This window comes from Eptatretus burgeri, chromosome 3, assembly GCF_056783735.1.
Source record: "Eptatretus burgeri isolate ZD-2024b chromosome 3, Ebu_testis_v1, whole genome shotgun sequence".
Taxonomy (NCBI): Eukaryota; Metazoa; Chordata; class Myxini; order Myxiniformes; family Myxinidae; genus Eptatretus; species Eptatretus burgeri.
This window is the reverse complement of record NC_140963.1, coordinates 29,812,857-29,827,205: the sequence shown is the minus strand read 5'-3', so window position 1 is coordinate 29,827,205 and position 14,349 is coordinate 29,812,857. Positions and strand designations below refer to the sequence as shown.

Sequence of the window (14,349 nt, the reverse complement as noted above, 5' to 3'; positions counted from 1 at the left end):
TTGAAGAAGTGGGTATCATTGAGAGAATTGACTCTTCCGAATGGGTTTCACCTATTGTCGTTATACATAATAAAACAGGAGGTATACGACTGTGTGTGGATCTTTGTGAACCCAAGAAGGCAATCGTAATAGACAGTCATCCATTCCCACATATTGAGGAGGTATTCGCAGAACTTTGGGGAGTGAGAATGTTGACTACTCTCGATCTTCAGAGTGCATACCATCAAGTGCACTTGCATGAGGAAAGCAGAGACCTTACGGTTTTCATAACACATGAGGGACTTCTCCGTTTTTGTCGTGTTCCTTATGGTCTTGCTTCTGCTCCCAGTGCATTCCAGTGAATGATGTCAGATCATAGCTGGCCAGGAGGGCATCCATTGTTACCAAGATGTCATGATTGTGTATTCTTCGTCTCCTGAGAAACATGAGGAACGTCTTGAAGCTGTTTGAATCATATTGATCAAGCAGGCTTAAAACTGCATGATGACAAACGTCATTTCAGGAAGGCTGAACTTTCTTTTTTGGGTCACGTGATCCCAGAAAAGGGCATGAGCCCAAACACCGAACATGTTTTGGCACTAACACAAGCACCACCCCCAAAGGATGCATCTGCTCTGCGTTCTTTTCTGGCTTCTTGGTACTCCAAATTCATTCCAAATTATGCGACAGTCATGGAGCCACTTTGTGCCTTACTGCGCAAGGATGCTGACTTCTCCTGGACTGAGGCTGTGCACACTCAATTTGAAAGGGTAAAAAAATTGATTGCTAACAGCCCTGCACTTGCTTTGTATGACCCTACTCTGTCCACCATTGTGACCACAGACGAGTCTGATTATGGACTCTGAGCAGTGCTCACTCAACTTCATGAGGACTCTACAGAGGAAATAGTAGCCTTTGCCTCACAAACACTCACAGAATGCAAATGCAAGTACTCTGCAGTCGAGAAGGAAGCACTCGCCTGCGTCTGGGCAACTGAGAAATGGTGTACTTACCTGTGGGGTCGGAAATTTATCCTGCGTAGAGACCACAGTCCACTGACCGCACTACTATCTTTGAAAGGTCTTGGTCGAACTGGAATGAGAATTGCATGTTGGTTTGCATGCTTACTGTTGTTTAACTACGAAATTGTGTACAAACCTGGCCATCAAAATGTGACTGCAGACTGTTTATCACTGTTACCACTCCCCATGACAGAGCCTTACCACGAACCGGACATAGAAATGGTGCCTTTAGTGTCCGATGACTGCGTTGCTGTATCTGTGGAACAATTCAAGGAAACTTGCAATCGATTCCCTATTCTACAGAAGGTGTGAGGATATGTCTTTAGAGGATGGCCTTGCACTGCGAAGGGCATTGACCCAAATGTACTTCCCTACTTTCGCATTCGGAATGAACTGGCTGTACAGGAGGATTACTTGATTCGGGGCACTCACCATGTGATAGTGCCGACAGAACTTCAACAAAGTTAATCCAGCATGCCGATGATACGCATCAAGGTATTGTAAGGACTAAATAAAGGCTGCGTGACCTCTACTGGTGGCCAGGGATGGACTTCCAAGTGGAAGTTGCCATCAAGTTGTGCATTACTTGCCAAATGCATGATAATACAGCTGTCACTTGGGGTCCACCTTTGCAACCAGTTCCTTCCTAATGCTGCTTTGGAAATGCTTGCCATCAATATAGTGGGACCACTTGATAACAGGCAAATGGACTGTCGCTATGCCATTACCTTAATTGATTACGTCAGCAAATGGCCAGAAGTAGCCTTTACGTCCCATGTAACATCTGCTACAGTTATCAAGATCCTGCCTACAGCATTAAGTCGTGAAAGAAATCCACGGAAACTTATCTCTGACAATGGATCTCAGTTTGTTTCAACTGAGTTTGAAACATTGATGCAGGAAAGAAACATCAAACACTGCCGAAGTTCTTTCTATTACCCACAAGCCAACGGGGAGATAGAACACTTCAACAGAATGTTTAAGGACTGTGTACATACTGAAAATCTCAAAGGGGAGCCCTGGAAGTAATTCGTACACAACTTCTTGCAAACGTATCGAGCTACAAGACATGCAACAACTCATCAGACCCCTGCTGAACTTCGACATGGACGTACATTGCACACCAAATCAACATACCTGTTGCAAGACTCGAGGATGTGAGACGCTGTGTTCAACAGAAACAAGAGAAGTCTAAACGATACACAGACAAGCTTCGGGGAGCGAAACCTTCCACCTTCCAATGTGGTTCTTTCGTGCGAGTTCGGAAACCTGGACTTCACCAGAAAGGACAAAACAAGTTTACCCAACCCCTCAAGATCAGTGAACAGAGAGGTGCTGCTACCTTCAAACTCTCTGATGGGAAAGTGTGGAATGCAGTTCATCCAGAACCTGCAATTCAGACCTCAAATAGACTTTCTGCTGGAAGTACGACGGGTTCTGAAGACTATAAGGCACATAGCTCTGTCCAACAAATGCCTCCATAAGTTTTTACCCCAGGTGTTCGTCGTGGGACGAGATATCGTCGAGCCCCTGAATGGACCAAGGACTTTCTCGTGTGACATGTTATCTTGCATTGCATGCTTACTATTTTTTTTGGGGGGGAGGGGGCAGGGGGGTTCATTACCAGTTGTTATTTTCACAAAAAAAGGAATATGTGGTATTGGGAATTACATGAATATTAATGAATGCATGATGAACTGGAACTGAGGAGGCGGAACCGAGAGTGGCGTCAGCGGGCTGTCGAGCTAGTGGAGCAAGACGCCATTAAAAATGGTTGAGCTAAAGATCCTTTCTGTGGGCTGACTTTGCTACACAACACACTGGTACCTCGCGAGTATTTTATTTTAATCAAGCACTGTAAAACAAGGGATTTCCCATGGAATTATATTTCTGCTGATATATTAATATTTGATATCACAATATCACGCATAACACAAACAACTTAATGATCCATAACTTTATGAGACGAGATTAATTCTGGGCGAACTTGTTGAACTGGTTGTGAATTTGGTGCCCCCCTTTCCCTGGTGCCCAGGTTCAAATGCCCCCGTCTGCACCCCCCTCAGTACACCACTGAGAACACTCATAGATCAACCCATTACTCATGTCTCATATATTTCCATTTCCTCTTTTGTGTTCAGTTTTTGAAGAATATAAGATGTGGCTGCTTAGTAGTTTTGACATGTATTGCTCCCTCCTCTGTGCCTGCACAAATTTTGGTCTGCCTACCCATGCTCTTCTTGAAAACAAACTGTTCACTGGACATACCAAACAAAAAGGAATTGTATTATTGAATGTATTTTTGAATGTATTTTGCCTTGTGTTGCTTTCAGACACAATATTCCATTGTCACATGTAGTAGTTTTACCATTTTACAATGGAGAATGTTAAATAACGTTTACACATGCTCTGGAAAAAAATCCTTGCCTTTTATATGTATCATTCTTACCAGGCTACCTTTGGAGTGTACCTACTGCACACATCTGGAGCCAGCACTCTAGGGGAGTTGCACACTGGGGCGATAGTTAATCCACACTCTTGGCAAGATGAAGAAAGGGACAAGAGCTCAACATTTTCCAACAATGTACAGTGAGCACCACATGTGCAGGAAGAACATGAAACTAGTGGGTCAAGCATAGCTGAGCTGATTGAGTTTTTGCGTGGGCCACTGCTGCCCAGACTCACTCAGCCATTGTGTCACCATGTGGGCGATCGAGCACGAGGGTGATAATTCTCCCGTCGAATTTTCCACCGGCATAAGCTAATTTGCTAATCGTACAACTTGCTTTCAGGGGTACTATTTGCACTTCACTTGTCCTCAATTCGCCGCCTTTATTGCAAAAAAAAATAAGAGGAATTTTTGACAAGCCATAATTGCACATGCAAGCTGTATTTAGATGCAGCTTTGACAAAAGGAAATGATCGCATACTGAGTACAATTTACTGCAAAGTATTGGTTAAAACTTAAAAGTAGAATTCTACCATGAGAAGGTTGCTGCTCAGTTTGTAAAAATATAAAACACTCATATGGCTTGAATTTGAAGATGCATCAACTTGGGGATTAACTTTCAATGATTTGAGCCTTCATGTAATTAATTATCAACGTTGAAAATAAGTGCCAAACAAGATCCCTCTTTATTTAAATAGCAAATATGATCCCACTGTGTGCTATGTTTATGACGGATTTGAAGTTGCTTTGTCCATGCAATTTTTTTGAACTTTGGTGTTCCTCTTTACTGGTGTTATTCACGAAGCATAATTAATAGCATAAATTAGGAAATGAACACGTTTTAGACTGTGTGGCCTAATTTGTTTAAACAAATAATTAATTTGTGAATATATTCCTTACTTGTTACTGGGCTGGCAAGATAGCCTCAAGGTACACACACTCACCTCTAAGCTGTCTCCATGAGTTTTAGTCCTGACCTAGCCATAAACTGTCATCCCAATGTTTCACAAGCAAAGTGATTCATCAGTGTGTGCATCCATCCCTCAGATGGACGTTAAATTGGGTTTCTCATCTGCTGGAATTAGTTTGTGGATGTTAAAAATCCCACAGTGTCCTTCGTGAAGAATAGGCAAGCAATCACCAGCACCATGGACAAATTCCAAATTGCTGCCCTCACCTTAGTCGTACATCAGGCCTGGCCAGCCGATTCCTGAAAGACTTAGGCCAAGCTTCCCCCAGCCAACTCCACAATAATGTGGAAATAGTTGTGGCCTTTAAAAATAATTTTATTCCTTAATTATTACTGAATCTGCCACATTTGTGATTATTGATACATTTATTTAAGAATCGTGTTTGTTTGTTTTCTCATAGGTTTATCTGCCTTTGTGTAATTGAGCATATTCTCATCATTATTTACTGATTATCAAATAATCATAACAAATATCTGGTCGAGGTGAGGTGTGGTGCCCCCACACTGAGTTCTTTAATTTACAATAAATAAATTGTGCAGTTATTGTGGTGAAAAGGTGAATTAAAGCCTGATATTTTCATTTATGCATGAAGATGACCTTCAAAATAACATTTATTGACAAAATCTACAATTGTCTGAAAAAAGTTTTCTTTTCATGCCCAAAATTCTCCATCATCAAAGACTTTTTATGATTTCTGAATATTTTTGTTCATATTCTGAAAGCTACTTCATTGATATGTTACTTTCTTGACATTGCTTTTGCACATTTGTATGATTGTCGAATTACTGATCTTGTTTTTCTTCGATATTTTATCTTGTTGCTAAAGTTTTGAGATAACATGATGATTTGCCAACTTTTTTTGGAAGTGGCAGATGATGAGATTTAGCTGTTTGTGTATTTGAAGAAGAGGTTATTGTTATGGGTTCCAAAGAACCAAAATGAATAAAACAACATTGTCAATCTTGAAATGGATTAGATGAGAAATCAATTTCGTTTTTCTTCAAGGCTGGTTGTGGAATGAGAATAATCAAGCAAGCTGTTTTTTGTGGACTCGACTAATCAGGATATGGAAATGTCCGAATTGAAGAGATTGCTGTCAACTGCTCCTGAAAAATCGTAGACACAGGAAATATTGAGCACTTGACCTCAAGAACTCTAAAATATAAAGTAAAGAGAAGCAACATCTTGCATTAAAAATCCGAAAACTGAAGGTAAGGGAATATACATGCTATGGATTGTTTTCTCACATCAATTTGAAATACAATGGATGTGATCACATTACATTTTGAATTCCAACGAAGGAAAGCAGATGTTATAAATTTGTTTGCTAATTATTATCTATCTCTCTCAGCGGTTTAATTTTCCAATTTCTCAGGGGTTTAACAATGTGTTTGAGTCAAAATAGAGTGCACAACCAGGGTATAAATGAAACATAAATTTGGATGACTTGTGAAATATGAGATGGCTGGTCACAATGGGGTTCAGGTTGGAAATTGCAGAAGAGGATGAGGAAGGAGAGGATGAGTATCTGATGGATTCAAAGGGGGAGCGAGAGGTGCTATACCTGTAATTTGTTAATTTGAAGGTTAATACTTGAGACTGAAAAAAAATAAAAGTTTTTCTTCTTTTAGGGATCGGAAGAAAATAACTCGGCAAGCCAAAAGAGAGTATGAGAAGGACATGGCTAAGAATATTAAATATAATAGCAAGGCTTTAAGTATATCAGGGAAAAAGAACAGGTTAGGATCAGTGTGGGCCCATTGAGGAATAGCACCAGGAGAGTGGTTAGTGATGAAAGTGAGATGGCAGGCTTATTAAACAGGTATTTTTCTTCAACTTTTACACAAGAACAGTCAGGAGAATTGCCAATAGCTCAGAGTATCTATCGAGGAGGTGAGGAAGGGCTTTTACAGAAGATCCAGGTTGGAGTGGAGGAAGTAAAGGAACAGCTAGGTAATCTAAGAGTAGATGAGGCTCCGGGGCCAGATAATATGCAACCGAGAGTATTGAGGGAGGTGGCTGAGCAGGTAAGCGAGATGTTAACGGATATTTTCAATAGCTCACTGGAGGCGTCAGGATAGATTGGAGAGTACCGGAGGATTGGAGAGTAACAAATGTAACACCATTATTTAAGAAAGGATCCAGAGAAGAATTGGGAAACTATAGACCTGTTAGTTTGACTTCATTTGTGGGGAAGGTGTTGGAGACATTAATTAAAGACCGGATGAGGAACCATTTAAACAAATACAAACTAATTAAAGGTAGTCGGCATGGGTTTATCAAAGATAGTTCCTGTTTTACAAATCTTTTTGAGTTCTAGAAGTAGTGTCTGATTGGGTGGATGAGGGAAAGACAGTGGACACAGGACATCGAGACTTTAAGAAGGCATTTGATAAGGTACCACATCGGAGGTTGTTAGCCAAAGTGAGGGCTTGTGAAGTGGCTGGTTAAGTAGCTAATTGGATTGCAAACTGGCTTAGTGATAGGAAGCAAAGAGTGGCTGTGAGTGGGAGGGTGTCTTGCTGGGAGGATGTAAATAGTGGGGTACCTCAGGAATCGGTCCTCGGACCATTACTATTCAATATTTACATCAACGATTTGGATAATGGGGTAAAGAGTAAGCTTTCCAAATTTGCAGATGACACAAGCTTGAAGGTAAGGTGGATAGCAGAGGAGGTGGTGAACAGATACAAGAGAGTATTGATACTTGTATGAATTGGGCAAAAGACTGGCAGATGGAATTTAACCTGAGTAAGTGTAAGGTGTTGGGGATGGGAAAGAACAATGAAAATAAAGATTACAGGATGCAAGGGATAACATTGGAGCATATCACACAGGAGAAGGATCTGGGGGTAGTAATAGATATGGGAGGTAAGCAGGCAGCACAATGCCAGGCACCTACAGGTAAAGCAAATCGGGTTTTAGGTTGTATTCGGAGGGGGATCATTTATAAATCAAGAGGTGGTGTTAACATAGTACAGGAATTTAGTGAGACCACATCTAGAATATTGTGTGCAGTTTTGGTCACCGCAGTTCCGGAAGGACATAGATGCCAAAGAGAAGGTTCAGCGTAAACCTACGAGATTGATTCCGGGCCTAGCTCGACTCAGCTATGAGGAGCGGTTGAAGGAGACAGGGCTTTATTCAATATAAAGGAGGCGGTTGCAAAGAGATATGATAGGGATGTTTAAGATAATGAAAGGCATAGATAAAATAAGTGCAGATGAATTATTCATCAGAGTAGACAGTGACAGAACCAGGGGCCATAGCATGAGAGGAAAGAAGAGGAGAGTTAAGACGGAAGTAAGGCAGGGGACTTTCACTCAGCACTCAGAGAGTAGTTAATGCATGGAATGGTCTCCCTGGAAAGGTAGTCGCAGCAGAAAAAGTAGATAAGTTTAAATTAGAATTAGATATATACCTGGAAGTTATGGAGATAGAGGAGTATGGGGATGTTGATAAGACTTTTAGGTAGTTTGTGCATGGAGTGATGTTGGTGGGGGTCTTGTTAAGGGGGGTTGTGTGGTTGATGTGTGTTTTTAACCAAGCCCATGCCCCCTCTCCGAGGGGAAGAAAAGAAAAAAAAATTACAACAAAAAAAATACAATTTTTTTTTTCTGCCATTAATTTTAAAACTTTTTTTTTTTTACAATTTCTTTCTTGGATTTTGCATTGGTGTGGTGTTCGCGCAGGCATGATGGGCTGAATGGCCTCCACCTGTGTTGGATTTCCTTCTTGTTTCCTTGTTTCTAACTGAATGGCTGAGTGGATAAATTCTCTGAGCTGCAGTTCTGTGGGTTTGTGGTTTGAATGTGAGTTTAGGACATGTTTTCTGCAGAAAGTTGTTGTAAGTTATGACTTTGTAATGTGCCCATCTTATGAAAATTCTATTTAACGAGCAAAGTACCCGCCTTACAGGCGATCTTGTCTCAGCATGCAACATGATCTTCTGACATCCATCTCATTGGGACCATACACTGTGCAGAGCGTTGGTGCTGCCTCAGCAGTGTCCTTGGCTATTGGTCACAATCCTGGATGGGTCGCCGCTCCGACACAGGATACCAGCATGCTGGTACTCATTTTGCCGACCTCAGAAGGATGACAGGCAGAGTCAACCCCACCTGGTATTAATTCAACGGGTCGGCAGGATTTGAACTCAGGGTCCAAGGATCCCAAGCCCACCACCCTAACCATTAAGCCAACACCAAGGATACATCTTCTGACGCATACCCTTATTTGGGCGATGTACAGATAACTGACAGCTTTGTATAGGCAAAAACAAAAACCTGGGTTACATGTATGAAGCCAAAGCATACCTACTGCTTATAATTCAAAACACCTCACCGCACTGGAAAACTTGGATACAGGAATACTGCACTGTAAATGGTGGAGACTTGAAATACCTTCCCCCCACCTGGAGGTTGCACTCCACGATACATATTTACATGGAGAATCTGCGTCCCCTCCTCCCCTCCAAAACCACCAGCAAAGATGAAACACCCCTATGCATTAATTGAGGACTAACTGATCCGAAGGAGCAAGTCGAGATGTAATCAGCCCAGAAATGTAGGAGGAGTAGCATGACAAACAAACAAACACACACACACACACACACACACACACACACACACACACACACACACACACACACACACACACACACACACACACACACACACACACACACACACACACACACACACACACACGCGCACTGGTCCGTGAATTCTAGTGCAGATTATAAAAGTATTTTTGAATAAAAGTGGGCCCTTTCCTCTATGTCTGACCTGCTCTTATCCCCTATGCTTTTATTTATTCTGCCCCTACCCACAACCCAACAATCAAGTACTTTTGTTAATTTTTTGGGGAAGAATGAAGTACTTTTGAAAACTTAAATATGGGATATGAACTTATAGGCCTCATGATTGAGTGAAAGCAGTGTGTTACCCACTCATCCAACCTGTGATATGTTTAAAGCAAATAATTTTTAACAATCATGTATTCTGTAATCCTAAAATGGGTAAAAAAGACAGGATTCAAACGTGCAACATGGTGGAATTCCGGTTCCGGTTTTTGATTCAAACATGTTGGGCTTCTGGTTCCAGTTTTTGAGGCGATGGTCGGTTCTCTCCAGAGGTCTCTGCCGACTTTCTCAAAGATATGGTTTCGATCGTTGTTTGTCGCGTTTTGACTGTTTATTTGTTGCCTCCGTTTTTACTGTGTGTTTCCTTGCCAAAGGAGAAGGTATTGCATTTGGGTCCGTTTGTCTGTTTGTTACTTGCAAAATCAAAGATTTTTCAAGTAGTATATTGGTCAGTCGATCTTGTTATTCTGTCTGTCTGTCGCATACAGGTCACAATTTTAAACTGATCTTTACGAAACTCCACCACATGGTAGACTTTGTCCTAAGGAAGAAGCCTATTGTTTTTGAGGTCAAAAGGTCAACATAGGCCAAAGGTCATCAACTTAGGTGAGATTTCTAAAATCCTCAAATTTGAAGAGGATTTACATTTCAGGTCACTGAATGCAGAGCCAATTATTCTTGAGGTCAACATCGGCCAAAAGGTCAACATCGGCCGAATTCCTAAAATTGTCAATTTTCATCTGATTCACTTGAAATTTGAAGAGGAGTTGCATATCAAGTCACTGAATTCAACAGGCAATTATTTTTGAGGTCAAATTTGTTTTATGGATTTAGCAAGTGTCGTGCTCTGCATGATGATTTCTTCTTGTTTTGGAAGGAACTTGAGCCAGTTGTTCAGCTCGAGCTGCGAGTGGAGGCTTCTTCCTCTTATTCCTCTTCCTCTTGGTTTGTGGAGCTTTTCGTTCTCCATTTTGTTTCCCGGCTTGGTGCGACGCATCGGCCTCTTCTTGGAGTTGGATCCTCGGGGAAGCGACGATCGACAGGAAGGATCGGCGCCTCGTCTCACCGGCACGTGTTGAGAAGCGCGGGAGGATTCGCGGGAGCTCGGGAAGGATCGTGGCGATTGGATCCAGCTCGCTCTCGCTGGAGCCCGGGTCTGGACAAGTTGAAGACCACACGAGGTGGAAAGGTTCGAGTCAAGCTCTGAGTTTCAGCTCACCTGTCCTCTGAGCTGGAGCTCGTGATTAATGGCCTCAGCCACCGTTGTGTGTGTGTGTGTGTGTGTGTGTGTGTGTGTGTGTGTGTGTGTGTGTGTGTGTGTGTGTGTGTGTGCGTGCGTGCGTGCGTGCGTGCGTGCGTGCGCGCGTGCGTACATGGGCCCGTCTAATAAGTAGGAACTGCTGTTAAGTGTAAATGACTGTACATAATAAGTAGACGGTTGTAGTTCTTTTGTCGTGCTTTTGTTGCTTGTATAATTGCATAAGTGTTTTGCCTTATTTAATTGCATACGTGTTTCATTATAATAAATGTCCTTGTGTAAATGTAAACCTGCTCGTTGCGTCCATTCCCTCATTGACTGAACATTTCATGTGTTGGGAGTTAGAAAGCCGTTGGTTTGCCGTAATAGGGGGACATTTGGACCGACGGTTCTCGGCGATTACGCCGCTCGGAATCGCGCACGGACAAGCTCGCCTCGGCGGTTTGTTCCGTACGAGTTCCGTCGAGGGTGGAATACCCCGGTAGTTGGATCACGTGGGTATTTAGGTAAACGGAAGATTGGCAATCGACCCTACCCCACGTGATCTTCCGATTGGCGTATTTCGGTTCTTGTACAAGGACCCGTCGCTCGGAGTTATCCGGGCGGCGATCTATATTCCGGGCGATCGGTCGGGCCGACTCGACTTGCGGCTCCATTCATAGCGGTCGGTTTGCGGCCTACACCCTACCAGTAACAATACTAAATTTATACAAAAATGACCACAAAAGATTTAGAAGTGAGTAGTTTTTCGTGATTTACGATTATACACTAAATCACTTTCACGAATCGGCCCCCAAATGTCGTCTCCCATCATGTTCTGGTTATACTGCCCTTGGTAGCGGCATTCAAAGTCCAGTATATCCTGGTGGAAGCGCTCACCTTGCTCCTGCGAGTACGCTCCCATGTTATCCTTGAATTTATCAAGATGAGCGTCAAGGATATAGACTTTGAGGTACATCTTGCAGCCCATGGTGCCGTAGTTCTTCACCAGTCTCAACCAGTTCCACATCGTTTTAGGCCTTGTGATTGCCCAGGAAGCCCCGAACCACTGCGACAAAGCTGTTCCAAGCCGCTTTCTCCACTCTAGTGTGCTTCTTGGGAAATTCCTTGCACTCCATGATCTTCTTTATCTGTGGTCCGACGAAGACACCGGCTTTGACCTTTTCCTCAGACAGCTTAGGGAAGAAGTCTTCAATGTACTTGAAGGCTGCCGATTCCTTATCTCCAGCTGTGACAAATTGTTTCATAAGGCCCAACTTGATGTGCAGTGGTGGCATCAGCACCTTCCGGGGGTCCACCAGTGGCTCCCATTTGACGTTGCCCCTCTCCACGGAGAACTCGGTCCGCTGTGGCCATTCCAGCCTGTGGTAGTGCGCCTTGGTGTCCCTGCTGTCCGAAAGGCAAAGATAGCAGGGAAACTTGGTCCAACCACTTTGGAGACCATGATGAATGCCACCATTTTGAAGTCTCCAATGACCTCCCAGCCATACTCATCATACTTCAAGGCGTTCAGCAAGGTCTTGACGCTGTTGTAATCCTCCTTGAGGTGCACCGAGTGAGCCAGGGGAAGAGAGGGGTACTTGTTCCCGTTATGGAGCAGCACGGTTTTGAGGCTCCTGGATGAGCTGTCAATGAAGAGGCGCCACACGTTTGGGTTACAGGCGATTCCGATCGCCTCAAACAGACTGGTCACATTGTGGCAGAATCAGAGTCCATCTTGACTGGTGAAGAAGCTGGAAAAAGCTTGGTGGCGATTCCTCTGATCTGTGACTTGCACACTTTCATCCAACAAGTTCCACTGCTTGAACCGAGACGTCAGAAGCTCGGCATAGGACTTGGTGAGACCAAGATCTCTGATCAAGTCATTGAGGTCTTTTTGTCTCCAAAATCACTCCTGGTCACAAAAGCAAAGTCTGAGGGGAATAATAGCCATTTTCTATACTTTTGAGGCATAAGCAATTAGAAAATAACACTTACTACTGAGGAACAAAAAATAAATAAACCAATGTCACCCGCAGGGTAACCTGTATCTTGCCAAAAGGTGACCACGTGTGACTTCTTTAAGGTCACACTGAGGTGAACAGAGCTGCTATCCACCAGGAGCGACTCCTTGAGGAATATCTGCCTACGAGAGATTCCGATGAGAATCGTTCTACAGAGTAACCATGAAAAATATGTTTGCCTCATAACGTCACCAAATGACGTCATAATGTCTCAAGCGTGACATATCTAGAAAGCACTCATCGAGGTGTTCAATTTGAGGGACTACACGATATGGTTCCTAAAACTTGAAGATTTGACCTTGGGGTCAAATGTGTTTGACCTCAGGCGCTAACCATGAAGGTCAAGGCCAATCGCCACCAAAAATTAATCAGCTGAGCGCCAGACCATGAACTATATTCCCATGAAGTTTGAGACGATCCGATCAAAATTACTCAAAAAATAAGGGTTTTGTCGACTCCCCTGATTTGCGGAAAAGTGACCTTGACCTTTGACCTTGACCTTCAAAATTTTGTGCACTGAAAGGGACCTCTATAGGCCTCTGATAGGCGAACTTGCAAAAATTTCCAATGATAACTGTGCTCTGCAGAATTTTTTATACGTGATTACAGACAAACAAACAAACAAACAAAAAAAAAAAAAAAAAAAAAATAAAAAAAAAAAAAACATACAAGCTGACTAACATATCTTGCAAAAACTTCGTTTTGGCAAGATAATAAAAAAATTGTTACACAGTCTTATTTTTGAGGTCAAAACTGACCAAAACATCAACATAGGCCAGAGGTCAACAGCTAAGGTGGTATTTCTAAAATCCTCAATTTTGAATCATCAATTTTTGTCCGAATAACTTGAAATTTGAAGAGGATTTATATTTCAGGTCACTGAATTAAACCAGCCAATTATTTTTCAGGTCAACATGGACCAAACAGTCAATATAGGCCAAATATATAGGTAAACATCGGCCAAATTTCGTAAAATTGTCAATTTTCAACTGATTCACTTAAAATTTGAAGAGGAGTTGCGTATTTGGTCATTGAATTCAACCACCAATTATTTTTTAGGTCAAATTTGTTTCATGGATTTTGCAAGTATTGTGATCTGCATGATGATTTCTTCTTGTTTGTTTGTGTTTGTTTCTTTGTGTGCAGGATATCTCAAAAAGTTGTGGACGGATCCAGATGAAATTTTGTGGACAGGTTGGGTGTGTGACAAGGATTAACTGATTTAGATGTTACTGAAGATCTGGATCGAGATCCGACTACTTGAATTTTTTAAGTGATTCTTCACTGTTGAGAGATGGGGCCAAAACAATATATAGCACGATATCTCAAAAAGTTGTGGACGGATTCGGACGAAACTTGGTGGACATGGTTGTGTGACAAGGAAGAATTTATTCAATTTTGGTGACGATCCGAATCTGGATCCAGATCTGATTTTTTTTAAAGTGATTCTTTACCATTGAGAGAAAGGGCTGAACTAATATATAGCATGATATATCAAAAAGTTGTGGACGTATTCAGTTGAAACTTGGTGGACAAGTCAGGTGTGTGGCAAGGACGAATTGATTCGATTTTGGTGAAGATCCGCCGGATCTGGATATAATAATTATTTAATTTTTAAAGTGATTTTACACCATTGAGAGATAGGGCCAAAAAGGATATAAAGAATGATATTTCAAAAATGTATTGGGCCCAAAATCTTCTCGTGGATCAGGCATTGCGTGGTGGAGTTATGTGCTCTGCAGAGTGCCCTTCTAGTTTCAAAGTTTGTGCTCGCCGGTGAGTTTTCATCAGTCTTGTCATATC

The 14,349-nt window shown here is 42.3% G+C and overlaps 1 protein-coding gene across 10 annotated transcripts in view; it reads left to right on the top strand.

The window, feature by feature from the left end:
• Positions 1–13,217, top strand: part of MOCOS (molybdenum cofactor sulfurase) — a 366,395-nt gene extending 353,178 nt beyond the window's left edge. For all 10 annotated transcript variants that reach the window (XM_085872802.1, XM_085872807.1, XM_085872811.1 and 7 more), the window contains one exon: positions 3,454–13,217. In XM_085872802.1, the coding sequence (XP_085728928.1) occupies positions 3,454–3,594 (141 nt within the window). In that variant the 3' untranslated portion in view covers positions 3,595–13,217. The remainder of the gene's footprint in view (positions 1–3,453) is intronic.
• Positions 13,218–14,349: the final 1,132 nt, after the last annotated feature.